At 67.2% G+C, this 14,837-nt stretch overlaps 3 protein-coding genes across 3 annotated transcripts in view; 2 read left to right on the forward strand and 1 right to left on the reverse strand.

Moving 5' to 3' along the window:
• The window catches only part of CIAO1 (cytosolic iron-sulfur assembly component 1), a 3,690-nt gene extending 2,352 nt beyond the window's left edge, over positions 1–1,338 (reverse strand). The window contains exon 1 of the mRNA XM_064175497.1: positions 1,219–1,338. Coding sequence (XP_064031567.1) covers positions 1,219–1,338 — 120 coding nt within the window. The remainder of the gene's footprint in view (positions 1–1,218) is intronic.
• Positions 1,339–1,429: 91 nt separating this feature from the next.
• Positions 1,430–3,933, forward strand: TMED4 (transmembrane p24 trafficking protein 4). Its single transcript, XM_064175582.1, has 5 exons — positions 1,430–1,785; positions 2,030–2,129; positions 2,919–3,044; positions 3,387–3,533; positions 3,655–3,933. The coding sequence occupies exons 1-5, from the start codon at positions 1,445–1,447 to the stop codon at positions 3,802–3,804; spliced, it is 864 nt and encodes a 287-aa protein (XP_064031652.1). The 5' UTR covers positions 1,430–1,444; the 3' UTR covers positions 3,805–3,933.
• A 1,787-nt stretch (positions 3,934–5,720) lies between these two features.
• DDX56 (DEAD-box helicase 56) lies at positions 5,721–14,240 on the forward strand. The gene is made up of 14 exons (XM_064175436.1): positions 5,721–5,803; positions 6,566–6,724; positions 7,316–7,476; positions 8,115–8,285; positions 9,143–9,233; positions 10,165–10,409; positions 11,206–11,346; positions 12,036–12,152; positions 12,257–12,351; positions 12,441–12,514; positions 12,611–12,700; positions 13,301–13,406; positions 13,814–13,908; positions 14,006–14,240. The coding sequence occupies exons 1-14, from the start codon at positions 5,741–5,743 to the stop codon at positions 14,084–14,086; spliced, it is 1,689 nt and encodes a 562-aa protein (XP_064031506.1). The 5' UTR covers positions 5,721–5,740; the 3' UTR covers positions 14,087–14,240.
• Positions 14,241–14,837: the final 597 nt, after the last annotated feature.

Here is a 14,837-nt window from a genome sequence, read left to right on the forward strand (position 1 = left end):
CCCCCCCCCCAGCCCATGGAGTTCCCCTTCTCATCCATGAGGATCCAGTCCATCCACGGGGACCCTCCTCACCCCCTGGACCCCCATACCTCACCCATAGGGACCCCTCTCATCCATAGGGATCCACCCCCCCTTCCATAGGGACCCCCCTCTCATCCATGGGGAGTCCCCCTCCCCATCAACAGAGTCCCCTCCCCCCCATGCATGGGGAGCCCCCCCCAAGCTCACCCATGGGGACCCTCCTCACCCTCTGGGACCCCCCACACCTCACCCTGCTCACCCGTGGGGACTTGCTCTGGTCCATCCCTCTCATCCCTGGGGACCACTTTCACCCGTGGGATCCTGCTAACCCATGAGACCTCCCCCCCCCCGCCCCGACCCAGGGGGGACCCCTTTCAAGCACAGGGACCCCTCCCCACCTTGCCCTTAGGGACCCTCTCAGAGCCCATAAGAAACCCCTCAGCCATGGGGGCTCCTCCTCACCCCCAGGGGACCCTCTCCCACCCATACAGACATCCTCCCCCCCCCCCATCCATAGAGAGCCCTCCCCTATCATAGGGACCCCTCCCCTCACCCATGGGAGCCTCTCTCACCCCTCGGGACCCTGATCACCTATGGGGACCCTCCCTCACCCATAGAGACTCCCCTCCCCCCCCCCTCCCTAAAGACACCTCCTCACCCATGGGGACCCTCTGTCACTCTGCCACCTATCAGGACCCACTGTGGGGACCCATTTCACCCATGGGGGGGGTCTCCCCTCACCCATCCCTAGGGCCCCTGCCCCACCCATGGAGACCTCCACCCCCTCCCCTATTGTGTGCACCTCCCTCGGCCATGGGGACCCCTCCTCACCCCCAGGGACCTCTCCTACCCATAGAGACATCGTCCACTGCTATCCATAGGGACCCTCCCGTGTCACAGGGACCCCTCCCCTCAACCCATGGGAACCCTCTCACCCCTGTTCGCTATGGAGACCCTCCCTCACCCATGGGGACCCCCCTCACCCATGGGCACCCCCCTGCCAGGCGCAGCAGGAGGAAGGAAGGAAGGAGGTTGGTGCTGGTGTTGCCACACTGCCTTGGCAGGGCTCTGAAGGGCTGGCTCCACCCCGCTGCAAGACACGCAGGGGGGGTGACAAGACAGGGCGGTCACGCTGGGGTGGGGACACAACCACGGGGAGCGGGTGTCACGGAGCCCCCCTCGGGGATCTGCCCAGACCGGGTCTAGAACGCTCAACCTCAGCGTTGCGGGGGCGACGCCTTGCGGGTTGCGCCACCGCGGAGGGGAGCGGCGCTGGGGCGCTCGGCGCTGGGGCGCATGCGCAGGGGAGGCGGGCATTAGGACCCGGCGGGCAGCCGCTGGTGTGGCGTGGTGAGCGCTGAGCCACCTCCCCACGCCGCACCAGCGGCTGCCCGCCGGGTCCTAATGCCCGCCTCTGCTGCGCATGCGCCGCTCGCCGCCGGCCACTCAGCGCTCCCCACGCCGCACCAGCGGCTGCCCGCCGGGTCCTAATGCCCGCCTCCGCCGCGCATGCGCACAAGGCGGGGAGCGGAGGGACTGCGCCTGCGCCCCGGGGCCGCGGCGGTGTCTGCGCCTGCGCGGTGAGGCCCCCCCGGGCCGTGGCGACGCGGCCATGGCGAGCGGCGGAGCGCTGCGGGTCGCCGTTACCGCCGTGCTGCTGGCGGCCTGGGGCGCTCACGGCCTTTACTTCCACATCGGTGAGACGGAGAAGCGCTGCTTCATCGAGGAGATCCCGGACGAGACCATGGTTATCGGTAACGGGCAGCGCTCAAGGGCTGGCGGCGGCGGTGGTGGGGGGGTGGGGGGGGGGTGAGGAGGCAACCGGGGAAGGGTAACGGGAAGGGCCATGGGGAGCGCTGCTCAGCCCGGAGCGGGGGTGGGGAGGGGAGGTGGAAGAGAGGCAGAATAAGCAGGAGGCGGAGGAGAAGCCCCCGGGGGTGGGCGGCGGGAGGGAACGGGGCGGCGGGGCCCGCTGCCAGCTGCCGCCGTTGGCTCTCTCCCCGCTTAGGGAACTACCGACGCAGCTGTGGGATAAGCAGTCCGAGTCCTTCTGCCCTCCACCCCGGGGCTGGGGCATGCACGTGGAGGTGAAGGATCCCGACGGCAAGGTGGGTGCCGCCGGAGGGCCCTCGGGGCTGCCGCTCAGCCGGCGGTAGGAGGCTCGGGCGGGGGCAGGAACCCACCAGGGTGGGGGTTGGTGGGGGTCTAGAGGGGCCTGGGCACCTGCTGGCCCGGAGAGGGCAGTCCTGGGACACTTGGGCACCTGCTAGGGTGACATGGGGGGGCCCTGGGAGGGCTCAGGCAGCAGCCAGCCTGGGAGTGAGGGTCCGCAGGGGGATGCGAGGTGCCCTGGGGGGACACATCCCAGTCTTGTTGTGGGCTCTTTGGTGCATGTAGGGTGCCCACCAGCTGGGGCAGGAGGCTTTTGGGGTACTTGGGGGGGCACATCCCAATCTTGTTGGCTCTTTGGTGCATGTAGGGTGCCCACCAGCTGGGGCAGGAGGCTTTTGGGGTACTTGGGGGGGCACATCTCAGTCTTGTTGGCTGTTTGGTACATGTAGGGTGCCCACCAGCTGGGGTAGGAGGCTTTTGGGGTACCTGGGGGGGCACATCTCAGTCTTGTTGTGGGCTCTTTGGTGCATGTAGGGTGCCCACCAGCTGGGGCAGGAGGCTTTTGGGGTAGCTGGGGGGGCACATCCCAGTCTTGTTGGCTCTTTGGTACATGTAGGGTGCCCCCACCTAGGCTGAGATGTCCCCACTCAGGAGGTCCTCGGGATGCGTGGGGCAGCCACCAGCCTGGCTGCAGAGTCCCTGGGGGCCGTGGGGTGATGCTGTGGGACACCCGGGGGAGGCTGCTATGCCAGTGTCCCTTTGGCAGTGCCAGTGTGCCCCTGCAGGTGGTGCTGTCGCGGCAGTACGGCTCCGAGGGACGCTTCACCTTCACCTCCCACACGCCCGGCGAGCACCAGATCTGCCTGCACTCCAACTCCACCCGCATGGCTCTCTTCGCTGGGGGCAAACTGGTAAGCAGGGCAGGGTAAGCCCCTGCTCACCACCCCACCCTGCTGCTGGGCAGGGTAAGCCAGCCCTGCAGAGAGACCTGGCCAGGCTGCACGGGTGGGCAGAGGCCAAGGGGATGAGACTGAACAAGGCCAAGGGCAGGTTCTGCACTTTGGCCACAACAACCCCAAGCAGCTCCAGGCTGGGGCCAGAGTGGCTGAGAGCAGGCAGGCAGAGAGGGCCCTGGGGGGTGCTGGCAAAGAGGAGCTGCAGAGGAGGCAGCAGTGCCCAGGGGGGAAGGGGTGGGGGGGGGTTGGCGAGGGGGTCCCAGCTGCCTGCTGACTCTGTGCCTGCCCTCCCCCCAGCGTGTGCACCTGGACATCCAGGTGGGGGAACACACCAACAACTACCCCGAGATCGCTGCCAAGGACAAGCTGACCGAGCTGCAGCTCCGCGCCCGCCAGCTCCTCGACCAGGTGGAGCAGATCCAGAAGGAGCAGAACTACCAGAGGGTGAGGAAAGGGACTCCAGGAGTTAGTTGAGGGGGAGAAGGTGAAGCCTCCTTTGGTTTTTTGTTTGCTTCAGGGTTTTTTTTTTCCTCTCCCCATCCTCACTCACCTCTTGACCTCTCAGTACCGTGAGGAGCGCTTCCGCATGACGAGCGAGAGCACCAACCAGAGGGTGCTGTGGTGGTCCATTGCCCAGACCATCATCCTCATCCTCACTGGCATCTGGCAGATGAGGCACCTCAAGAGTTTCTTCGAGGCCAAGAAGTTGGTGTAGCCTCCTCCCCCCCCCCCACTACCCAACCCGGAGGGGTGCTCGCGACACCGACTGGGGGCTCCCTCGGTCCTGTTAGGGCTCCCTCGGTCCTGTTAGGGCTCCCTCGGTCCTGGAGGAGCTCCCTCAGTCCTTGAGGTGGCTCCCACAGTCCTGTTGGGGCTCCCTCGGTCCTGGAGGAGCTCCCTCAGTCCTGTTTGGGCTCCCTCGGTCCTGTTTGGGCTCCCTCGGTCCTGGAGGGGGCTCCCTCGGTCCTGGAGGGGGCTCCCTCGGACCTGGAGGTGGCTCCCTCGGTCCTGGAGGGGCTCCCTCGGTCCTGGAGGTGGCTCCCTCGGTCCTGGAGGGGCTCCCTCGGTCCTGGAGGAGCTCCCTCGGTCCTGGAGGGGGCTCCCTCAGTCCTGGAGGAGCTCCCTCGGTCCTGTTGGGGCTCCCTCGGTCCTGTTGGGGCTCCCTCGGTCCTGTTGGGGCTCCCTCGGTCCTGTTGGGGCTCCCTCGGTCCTGTTGGGGCTCCCTCGGTCCTGTTGGGGCTCCCTCGGTCCTGGAGGAGCTCCCTCGGTCCTGGAGGGGCTCCCTCAGTCCTGGATGGGCTCCCTCAGCCCTGCAGGGGCTCCCTCAGCTCTGAGGAAGAGCTCCTGCATCCCTGGGGTGTTCCCTGCTGCCTGCCTGCACCCCAGGGAGGTGGGCAGGTTTAGGGGGGAGCCCTGCTTGTCATCAGGGGGGGAGGGAGGGAGGGTGGCCCCAGCCTTGGCAAAATAAAGGTTTTTGGGGTCCATTGTGTCTTGGTGATGGTTTTTTTTTTAGGGGGGGGAGGGGGCTGTGGTGCTGCAGGAAGGGACTGGCAGCTTGGGGGGGGCAGCAGTATCCTTGCTGATGGTCTGGAGCAGGGGATAGAGTCCAGCAGCAGGCAGCTTGCAGATGGCACCAAGCTAGGAGCAGCTGTGGAGCTGTTGGAGGGTAGCAGAGCCCTGCAGAGGGACCTGGCCAGGCTGCATGGGTGGGCAGAGGCCAAGGGGATGAGACTGAACAAGGCCAAGGGCAGGTTCTGCACTTTGGCCACAACAACCCCAAGCAGCTCCAGGCTGGGGCCAGAGTGGCTGAGAGCAGGCAGGCAGAGAGGGCCCTGGGGGTGCTGGCAGAGAGGAGCTGCAGAGGAGGCAGCAGTGCCCAGGTGGGCAGCAGAGCCAATGGCATCCTGGGCTGGCTCAGGAGCAGTGTGGGCAGCAGGACAAGGGAGCTGCTTCTGCCCCTGTGCTCAGCACTGCTCAGGCCACCCCTGCAGTGCTGTGTCCAGTTCTGGGCTCCTCCATTGCAGAGAGATGTTGAGGTGCTGGAAGGTGCCCAGAGCAGGGCAGCAAGGCTGGGGAGGGGCCTGGAGCACAGCCCTGTGAGGAGAGGCTGAGGGAGCTGGGGGGGTGCAGCCTGCAGCAGAGGAGGCTCAGGGCAGAGCTGATTGCTGCCTGCAGCTGCCTGCAGGGAGGCTGTAGCCAGGTGGGGTTGGGCTCTGCTGCCAGGCAGGCAGGGCCAGCAGAAGGGGCCAGAGGCTGAAGCTGTGTCAGGGCAGGTTGAGGCTGGCTGTGAGGAGGAAGCTCCTGGCAGAGAGAGTGATTGGCACTGGAATGGGCTGCCCAGGGAGGTGGTGCAGTGCCCATGGCTGGAGGTGTTGCAGCCAAGCCTGGCTGGGGCACTGAGTGCCATGGTCTGGTTGGTTGGGCAGGGCTGGGATGGGCTGGGTGAGCTCGGAGCTCTCTGCCAACCTGCCTGGCTCTGTGACTCCCTTCCCTGTCTCCAGGCTTCTCTCCGGCCCCAGGCTTCCCACAGTCCTCCAGCCCTGGCGCTGCGCAGTCCTCCGCCGCCAGGGGCCGCTGCGGCGCTCTCGCCTCCCTCTCTGCCTCCCAGCGGCGCTCTGGGCGCGCAGCGGAAGTGTCTGTGGGCGGCCAAGATGGCGGCGGAAGCGACCCCGGCAGGCTTCGAGCACATGGGGCTGGACCCGAGGCTGCTGCGGGTGCGCTGGGGGCACCCCCGGCGGTGCCAACCGGGCAGGGGCAGGGCCCGGGGCCGCCGGAGGGGGTGAGGGTGCCCCGGGGGGCCGGGATCGTGTGGAGGGAGTCGGGACAGGAGAGTGTTGGGGGTATCGGAGGGGCCCGGGATGGGTACGGGGAGGGGATGGGCACGGGAGGGGATGGGTACGGGGAGGGGATGGGTACGGGGAGGGGATGGGCACCGGGAGGGGATGGGCACGGGGAGGGGATGGGCACCGGGAGGGGATGGGTACGGGGAGGGGATGGGCACCGGGAGGGGATGGGCACGGGGAGGGGATGGGCACCGGGAGGGGATGGGTACGGGGAGGGGATGGGTACGGGGAGGGGATGGGCACCGGGAGGGGATGGGTACGGGGAGGGGATGGGTACGGGGAGGGGATGGGCACCGGGAGGGGATGGGCACCGGGAGGGAATGGGCACGGGGAGGGGATGGGCACCGGGAGGGGAATGGGCACCGGGAGGGGATGGGCACCGGGAGGGGATGGGCACAGGGGAGGGGATGGGCACCGGGAGGGAATGGGCACGGGGAGGGGATGGGCACCGGGAGGGGATGGGCACGGGAGGGGCAATGGGCACCTGGAGGTGCCTTGCCCGGGGGGGGTTGGGTGGCATCGCCACCCCCAGAGCCGCGGGAGGGGTTTGGGCTCCGGAGGGCTTTGAGCGGCGCCGCCGAGGGTGGCCCTGGGCACCTGTGCCAGGAGCCCTGAGGTGGCAGTGCCCTGCAGGCCGTGGCAGAGCTGGGCTGGGCCACCCCCACTGCCATCCAGGCCCAGGCCATTCCCCTGGCACTGGAGGGCAGAGACCTGCTGGCACGGGCCAGGACCGGCTCCGGCAAGACAGCAGCCTACAGCCTGCCCCTGCTGCAGCACCTCCTGCGTGCCAAGGTGCCAGGGGCACGGCGGGCACCGCCCGGGGGGGGGGCTTCGGGTAGGGGGGGAACAGCGGGCACTGCCCGGGGGGTGGGCATCGGGTGGAGGGGGCATGAAGGGCTGGGCAGTATGGGGCTTGGGGGGGTGCTGGGTGGCACACAGAGTGTGTGGGCAGATGGAGGCTGTGGGGCACGTGGGCACCAAGTGGGCACCAAGTGGGCATGGGTGGGCAGGGTGGAGCAGACTGATGGTGTGGGGCACGTGGGCATGGGTGGGCACCACGGGGCATGGGTGTGCAGGGTGAGGCAGACTGATGGTGTGGGGCACGTGGGCATGGGTGGGCACCACGGGGCATGGGTGGGCAGGGTGGAGCAGACTGATGGTGTGGGGCACACGGGCACGGGTGGGCACCACGGGGCATGGGTGTGCAGGGTGAGGCAGACTGATGGTGTGGGGCACGTGGGCACGGGTGGGCACCACGGGGCATGGGTGTGCAGGGTGAGGCAGACTGATGGTGTGGGGCACACGGGCACGGGTGGGCACCTCGGGGCACTGTGGCTCTCCAGGCGCCTGTGCCAGCGCTGACAGTGGGCACGGGTGGCACAGGCTGGCCCGGCGGTGGCGCAGGCGGTGCGGGCACTGGTGCTGGTGCCCTCCAAGGAGCTGGGGCAGCAGGTGGTGGGCAGCCTGCGGCAGCTGGCAGCCTTCTGTGCCCGGGACGTGCGCGTGGCAGACCTCTGTGCCCAGAGCGACCTCGATGCCCAGCGGTGAGCTCGGCCCCGGGGGTGCCCCTTGGCAGAGTGGGTGGAGGGGGCAGAGGCTTTACAGAGTGTCCTGGCCAGGCTGGCAGTGCCAGGGCCAATGGCTGATGGCAGTGCCAGGGAGGCTCAACGATACCAAGGGCAGAGCTGCTAAGTGCCCACCCTGGTTGGCATCAGCTGGAGATGTGCCAGGGGGTGCCCAGGCTGCCAACATAGGGCAGTGGTGGAGTCTCCACCCCTGGGTTGGTGATGCCATGGGGCAGTGCTGGGCATGAAGCTGTGCTGGCAGCGATGCCATCCTGCCATGCTGTGCCTCCAGGCCTGTGCTGGTTGGCATCAGCTGGAGATGTGCCAGGGGGTGCCCAGGGCAGTGGTGGAGTCTCCACCCCAGGAGCTGTGGTGCTGAGTGCCATGGGGCAGTGCTGGGTGTGAAGCTGTGCTGGCATCAATGCCAGTGATGCCATCCTGCCATGCTGTGCCTCCAGATCTGTGCTGGTTGGCATCAGCTGGAGATGTGCCAGGGGGTGCCCAGGGCATCGTTGGAGTCTCCACCCCTGGGCTGGTGATGCCCTGGGGCAGCGCTGAGCTTGAAGCTGTGCTGGCATCGATGCCAGTGATGCCATCCTGCCATGCTGTGCCTCCAGGCCCGTGCTGATGGAGAAGCCAGACGTGGTGGTGGGCACCCCGGGCCGGGTCCTGGCACACCTTGGTGCCCGCAGCCTGAGCCTGAGGAGCTCCTTGGAGCTGCTGGTGCTGGACGAGGCTGATCTGCTGCTGGCATTCGGCTTCGGCGACGACATCAGAGCCCTGCTCTGGTGAGGGGCACCCTGCGGGGCACTGCCAGGCCTGGGGAGGGCACTGCCAGGGCTGGGGAGGGCAGTGCTGGGGTGAGGAAGGCAGTGCCGGGGTGAGGAAGGCAGTGCCAGCTTTGGAGGGCGCTGCCAAGGGTGGGGATATCAGTGCCAGAGGTGAGAGTGGCACTGCTGGAGCACTTGTGGGCACTGCCAGGGCTGGGGAGGGCAGTGCCAGAGGTGAGAGTGGCACTGCTGGAGCTGGAGGACTTGTGGGCACTGCCAGGGCTGGGGAGGGCAGTGCCAGGGATGAAGGAGATGCTGCTGGAGCTGGAGGTCTTGTGGGCACTGCCAAGGGGCTGGAGGGCACTCAGGGTTTAAAGAGCTGTGAGGATTTGGGGGCACTGCCAGCGGTAGGGAAGGCAGTGCCAGGGTTGGAGGGCAGTGCCAAGGGTGGGGAAGGCAGTACCAGGTGTGAGGAGGGCAGTGGCAAGTTTGGAGGGCACTGCCAGGGATGGGGAGGGCAGTGCCAGGGGTAAGGAGGGCACTGCTGGAGCTGGAGGACTTGTGGGCACTGCCAGGGGGTTGGGTGGCACTGAGGGTTTGGGGGGGGGGTCACAGCTGGAGGGCTTTGGGGGGTGGGGCACTAAAGGTTTGGTTGGCACCACCAGGGGGCTTGGGGGAGGTTGGCACTGAAGGTTTGAGGGCCCCAACCAGGTGGGATCTGGTGGGTCCTTGCCAGGGCTGGAGGGCATGGAAGGGAGGGCACAGCCAAGGAGTTGGGTGGCACTGAAGGCTTTGAGAGGCTGTGGGGCTCCAGGGTGGGCTGCTGGGCACTGCCCAGGTTGGCACCAAGCCCTTCTCTCTGTGCCCACCACCAGCCACCTGCCCAAGATCTACCAGGCCCTGCTGATGTCTGCCACCTTCAGCCCGGACGTGGAGGCCCTCAACGAGTTGGTGCTGCACAACCCAGTGAGTGGGCACCTAGGGGGGCACAGGGAGGGGGCTTGGGCATCTGGAGGGTGGCACAAGGAGAAGGTTTGGGGGATTTGAGGGCTCTGAAAGGGCACAGGAGGAGGTTTGGGGCACCCAGAGTGGCATGGGAGAAGGTTTGGGATACCCAGGGCAGGTTTGCAGACCCCAGGGTGGCACAGGAGGAGGTTTGGGGCACCCAGGGTGGCACAGGAGGAGGTTTGGAGCACCCAGGGCAGGTTTGCCTGTCCCAGGATGGCACAGGAGGAGGTTTAGGGCACCCAGGGTGGCATGGGAAGAGGTTTGGGATACCCAGGGCAGGTTTGCATGTCCCAGGGTGGCACAGGAGGAGGTTTAGGGCACCCAGGGTGGCATGGGAAGAGGTTTGGGATACCCAGGGCAGGTTTGCATGCCCCAGGGTGGCACGGGAGGAGGTTTGGGGCACCCAGGGCAGGTTTGCATGTCCCAGGGTGGCACAGGAGGAGGTTTGGGGCACCCAGGGCAGGTTTGCATGCCCCAGGGTGGCACAGGAGGAGGTTTGGGGCACCCAGGGCAGGTTTGCATGCCCCAGGGTGGCACAGGAGGAGGTTTGGGGCACCCAGGGCAGCTTTGCATGCCCCAGGGTGGCACAGGAGGAGGTTTGGGGCACCCAGGGCAGGTTTGCATGCCCCAGGGTGGCACAGGAGGAGGTTTGGGGCACCAGGGCAGGTTTGCATGCCCCAGGGTGGCACAGGAGGAGGTTTGGGGCACCCAGGGCAGGTTTGCATGCCCCAGGGTGGCACAGGAAGTTAGGGTAGTGCCAACTTTCCCCCTCCCCCCCAACTCGGGCGCCCACTTTAGTGCCCCTCCAGCCTCTCCTGGCGCCAGCCTGGCGCTGGCTGGGCAGGGCCCTGCAGGAGGCCTTGCCCAGCTCTGCCCCCCCGGTGCCCAGGTGCGGCTGTGCCCGCCCGAGCCTCGGCTGCCTGGCAGCTGCCAGCTGCGCCAGTTTGCCCTGCGCTGTGGCACAGAGGAGGACAAGTTCCTGCTGCTGTGTGCCCTGCTGAAGCTGGGCCTGCTGCGGGGCCGTGCCCTGCTCTTCGTGGGCACCCTTGCCCGCTGCTACCGCCTCAAGCTCTTCCTGGAGCAGTTTGGCATCCCTGCCTGTGCCCTCAACTCCGAGCTGCCAGCCCGCTCCAGGTGAGCCAGGGGGAAGGGTGGCAAGGGGAAAGGGGAAAATGAGGTGCCCACCGAGGTGCCAAGGTGCCCATGGGTGGGGTAGCTTCCAGGGGTGAAGGGGAAAGTGGGCACCGAGGTGCCAAGGTGGGTTTGGGATGGCCCTGGAGTGTGTGGAGGAGGGCAAAGGGGAAATGGGGTGCCCATGGGTGTGCCCATGAAGGTGCCAAGGTACCTATGAGTGTGCCCACGAAGGTGCCAAGGTGCCCATGGGTGGGGTAACTTCCAGGGGTGAAGGGGAAAGTGGGCACTAAGGTGCCCAGTTAGGTTTGGGGTGGCCCTGGAGTGTGTGGAGGAGGGCAAAGGGGAAATGGGGTGCCCATGGGTGTGCCCATGAAGGTGCCAAGGTGGCCCAGGAGCTGGGTGACTGCTGGGGGTGAAGGTGAGAGGTAGCTGTGGGTGAGGGCAAAGTGGGCACCGAGGTGCTCAGGTACCCCTGGGCTGTGGAGGGGAGTAAAGGGGAAATGAGATGCCCATGGCTATGCCCATGGTGCCCATGAAGCATCTAAGGGTTGGCACCGTGCCCCAGGATGTCCTGAGCGAGCTGAAGTGTGTCCAGGGACATTTAGGATGCCCTTGAGGTGCCAGGGCAAATGCCCACACCGGGCAGGGACACCTTGGGGGTGTGTGTGGGGATGCCAGGAGGGTGCAGGGTGCCCAGGGAGGAAGCACAGGGGGACCTGTGGGGTGGGTGAGGAGGGCACGCAGCAGAAGAGGGGTGCCCATGGTGAGGAAGCTGATGGGCACCCCTGGTGCCCAGGTGCCATGTCATCACCCAGTTCAACCGGGGCCTCTACGACTACCTCGTGGCCACTGACGAGGAGGTGCCAGCGGTGCCAGCGGTGCCCAGCAAGCAGCCCCCCCGCAGGAAGCGCAAGGCTGCTGCCCCTGCTGCCCAGAGGTGAGGCCTGGCACTGCCAGCCAGGTGCCCTGGCTGCCACCAAGGCTCTGTGCCTGCCAATGAGGTCCCGTGGGTGCCACTGAGGTCTCATGGGTGGCACCAAAGCTCTGCATGTGCCACCAAGGTCCCATGGGTGCCACCCTGTGGGTGCCACTGAGGTCTTCTGGGTGCCACCAAGGCCCTGTGGGTGCTGCCAAGGTGCCCCAGAGCTATCAGAGTGCTTCTGCCTGGGCTGTCCCTGTGCCCACCAAGGTGCCTGTGCCCACAGGGCTGTCCTTGTGCCCAGGGGTTCCTCATGCCCACTGAGTCCCCACAGTGGGAGGTTCTTCTTGCTCTTGTGCCCACCTCTGGGTGCCCTCCTTTGTACTCACCTCACCCTGTCCCCATGGCTCTGAGGGCACCATGCCCAGCCTGCCTCTGTGCCCATGTGGATGTTGGCACCCAGCCTGTCCCTATGCCCACATGGGTGTTAGTACCCAGCATGCCCCTGTACCCACACAGATGTTGGCACCCACCGTGCCCCTGTGCCCACATAGATGTTGCCACCCAACCTGTCCCACACCATCCCTGCGCCCACAGGGATCTCCTTCCCTGGCATCCCTCTGAGCATCTGACTCCTTAGTGGCCCTGAGGTGGCACCCCCATACCCTGAGGGTGCCACCCCAAGGGCTGCTGTGCCCACCCTGCAGGCAGGGCAAGGACCCTGAGTACGGGGTGGCACGGGGCATCGACTTCCAGAACGTGGCAGCAGTGCTCAACTTCGATGTGCCAACCTCGGTGGAGTCCTACATCCACCGTGTGGGCAGGTACCTGGGGACGGCTCTGAGGGCACACAGGGGTGCCCACCCTGCCTGGCACCCCCTCCCCCTGCCTGCCTACCCCCTCACTTTGCCCCTCTCTGTGCCCACAGGACAGCCCGCGCCGACAACCCGGGCACGGCGCTCACCTTGGCGCTGCCCGACGAGTACGAGGCCCTGGCACGCATCGAGGATGCCCTGGCTGAAGGTCAGAGAGAGAGAGTTGGCACAGGGGGTGGCAGCAGAGGGGGTGTGGGAGGCTGTGGTGCCCGGGGGTGATGCCAGCTGTGCCCACAGAGAACGGCCAATCCACGCTGCAGCCCTACAAGTTCTCCACGGAGGAGATCGAGAGCCTGCGCTACCGCTGCAGGGTGAGGGGGGCTGGGCACTGCCCGCGGGGGTGCCAGCTGCTCTGGGGAGAGGGGAGCTGCCAGCCTCTGATGCCCCTGCTGTGCCACCCTGCCCAGGATGCCATGCGCTCGGTCACCAAGCAGGCGGTGAAGGAGGCGAGGCTGAGGGAGATCAAGGAGGAGCTGCTCAACTCCGAGAAGCTGAAGGTGCCCCCAGCCGGTGCCAGCGGTGCCAGCCGGTGCCAGCCAGCGCCTTTGGGGGCTGGGGGTGCTGTGGGGCAGAGTGGGGGGCGGGAGGGGTGTGTGGGTGGGGTGGGCAGAGGGGCTAGGGGGAAGCTGTGGGCAGAGTCGGGGGGTCCGTGGGTGGTGTGGGCACAGGGCAGAGTGTGGGGGAGGTGGAGAGGGTCTGAGGGTGGTGTGGGCACAGGGCAGGGTCTGGGGGGTCCGAGGGTGGTGTGGGCACAGGGCAGGGTCTGGGGGCTCTGGGGGTGGTGTGGGCACAGGGCAGGGTCTGGGGGGTCCGAGGGTGGTGTGGGCACAGGGCAGGGTCTGGGGGCTCTGGGGGTGGTGTGGGCACAGGGCAGGGTCTGGGGGCTCTGGGGGTGGTGTGGGCACAGGGCAGGGTCTGGGGGTCCGTGGGTGGTGTGGGCACAGGGCAGGGTCTGGGGGGTCCGAGGGTGGTGTGGGCACAGGGCAGGGTCTGGGCGCTCCGGGGGTGGTGTGGGCACAGGGCAGTGTCCAGGGGGTCTGGGAGTGGTCTGGGGGCTCTGGGGGTGGTGCCAGTGTCCTGTGCCCGCCCTGTGCCAGTCGCACTTCGAGGACAACCCCCGGGACCTGCACGTCCTGCGCCACGACCGCCCCCTGCACCCTGCCATCGTCAAGCCCGAGCTGCGCCACGTCCCTGACTACCTGGGTAGGGCTGTGCCCACCACAGAGGGCACAGAGCGTGGGCACAGGCCGAGTGGGGACATGGTTGGGGGCCAAGGGTGTTCCTGTGCCCGCTGAGCCTGGCACGGGGGTGAAAGGGAGCAGGAGGAGCAGGGCCACTGCGGGTGGTGTTCTGGGGAGAGGGGCACACAGCAGTGGCCTTGGCACCCTGGGACGTGCTGCCAGCTGCCTGGGGGTGGCACCATCGGGGGGGGTTCTGTTGGCACCCTATCACCCTCTGTGCTCTGGTTGGGGGTGGCACTGAGGGGGTACACAGAGCTGTTGGCATCTGTCACCTGCCGCCCTCTGCCCGCAGGCAAGTGAGGGTTTGGGGTGGCAGGGACACACCCCAGTGACACTGGCACCCTGTGCCCCCCTGCCCTGTGCCCGCAGTGCCCCCCAGCCTCCGTGGCATCGCCAAAACCGACCTGAAGAAGCGCAGGAGGTTGCCCTGCTCTGGTGCCAGTCGGCGCCGCGGCGGCTCCAGGGTGAGCGTGGGCCTGGCACAGGCAGACCCCTCCCCTGTGCCAGCCTTGGTGCCAGGGAGGAGTCTGACACCACCTTTCTCTCCCCTCTTTTTCCCAGCCCCGTGGCACTGGCAACCCTCTGCAGAGCTTCAAGTATGCCCAGCGCCGTGCCAGGCGCCCGCCTGTGCCACCCTCCTGAGCACCTCCCCTTGGCACCCCACGGCTCCTGCCCGCCCTGGCGAGGGCACCACAGCTGCTTCCCTCCCCCTCTACCGACCCCGTCCTGCCCATATCTCGGTGCCATACCCAGCGTGGGTGGCTGTGCCCAATAAAGGTGCCAAGGGATTGTGCCAGCCGTTGTGCCAGGGCTTTGCCAGGCGTCTCTCCAGCCTGGTGCCCCCACTGGCTACGTGACAGGGGAAGGTTGGTGACGCCCAGTGCCTCTGGGCAAAGGTGCCAGGCTCCTTATCGTGCCCCCTCCTCTTATCAATGCCAGGGTATCGAAGGAGCCATAAAGCAGGGCAAGGATGCCAGCAGGTGGGGGTGGCACTGCCAGCTTTTGGGGGTGCACTGGCGCCATGCCACCCCCGTGCCAATGTTGCTGTGACTGCTGTAGCCTGGCGTGCATCTTCCCCCGGTGCTGGCAGCGTGCCCTGGGTGGCACTCGCCGTGGGTGTGGGCACCTCCTGCAGCGCCCAGCTTGGGTGCCCAGCCCTGCCCTGTGGCATGCGAGACAGGCGGTGCCCAGGCTCCTTATCGGGGCTGCAGTGTCTTATCTGGGGGGTGCCCATCTTTAGTCCAAAGATGCCCACTGGCCTTGAACCCTTCCTGGCACCGGGGCAAAGACCTTGTCCCTGGCACCGTCGTGTCCCCCCCCTCCCCGGCGGGCACCTCAGCTTTGCTGACGTCAGAAGTTTCAGTGCCCACCCAGCGCCAGGAGCCAATCCCCC

The sequence above is a fragment of the Pogoniulus pusillus genome, chromosome 42, assembly GCF_015220805.1.
Source record: "Pogoniulus pusillus isolate bPogPus1 chromosome 42, bPogPus1.pri, whole genome shotgun sequence".
NCBI lineage: Eukaryota > Metazoa > Chordata > Aves > Piciformes > Lybiidae > Pogoniulus > Pogoniulus pusillus.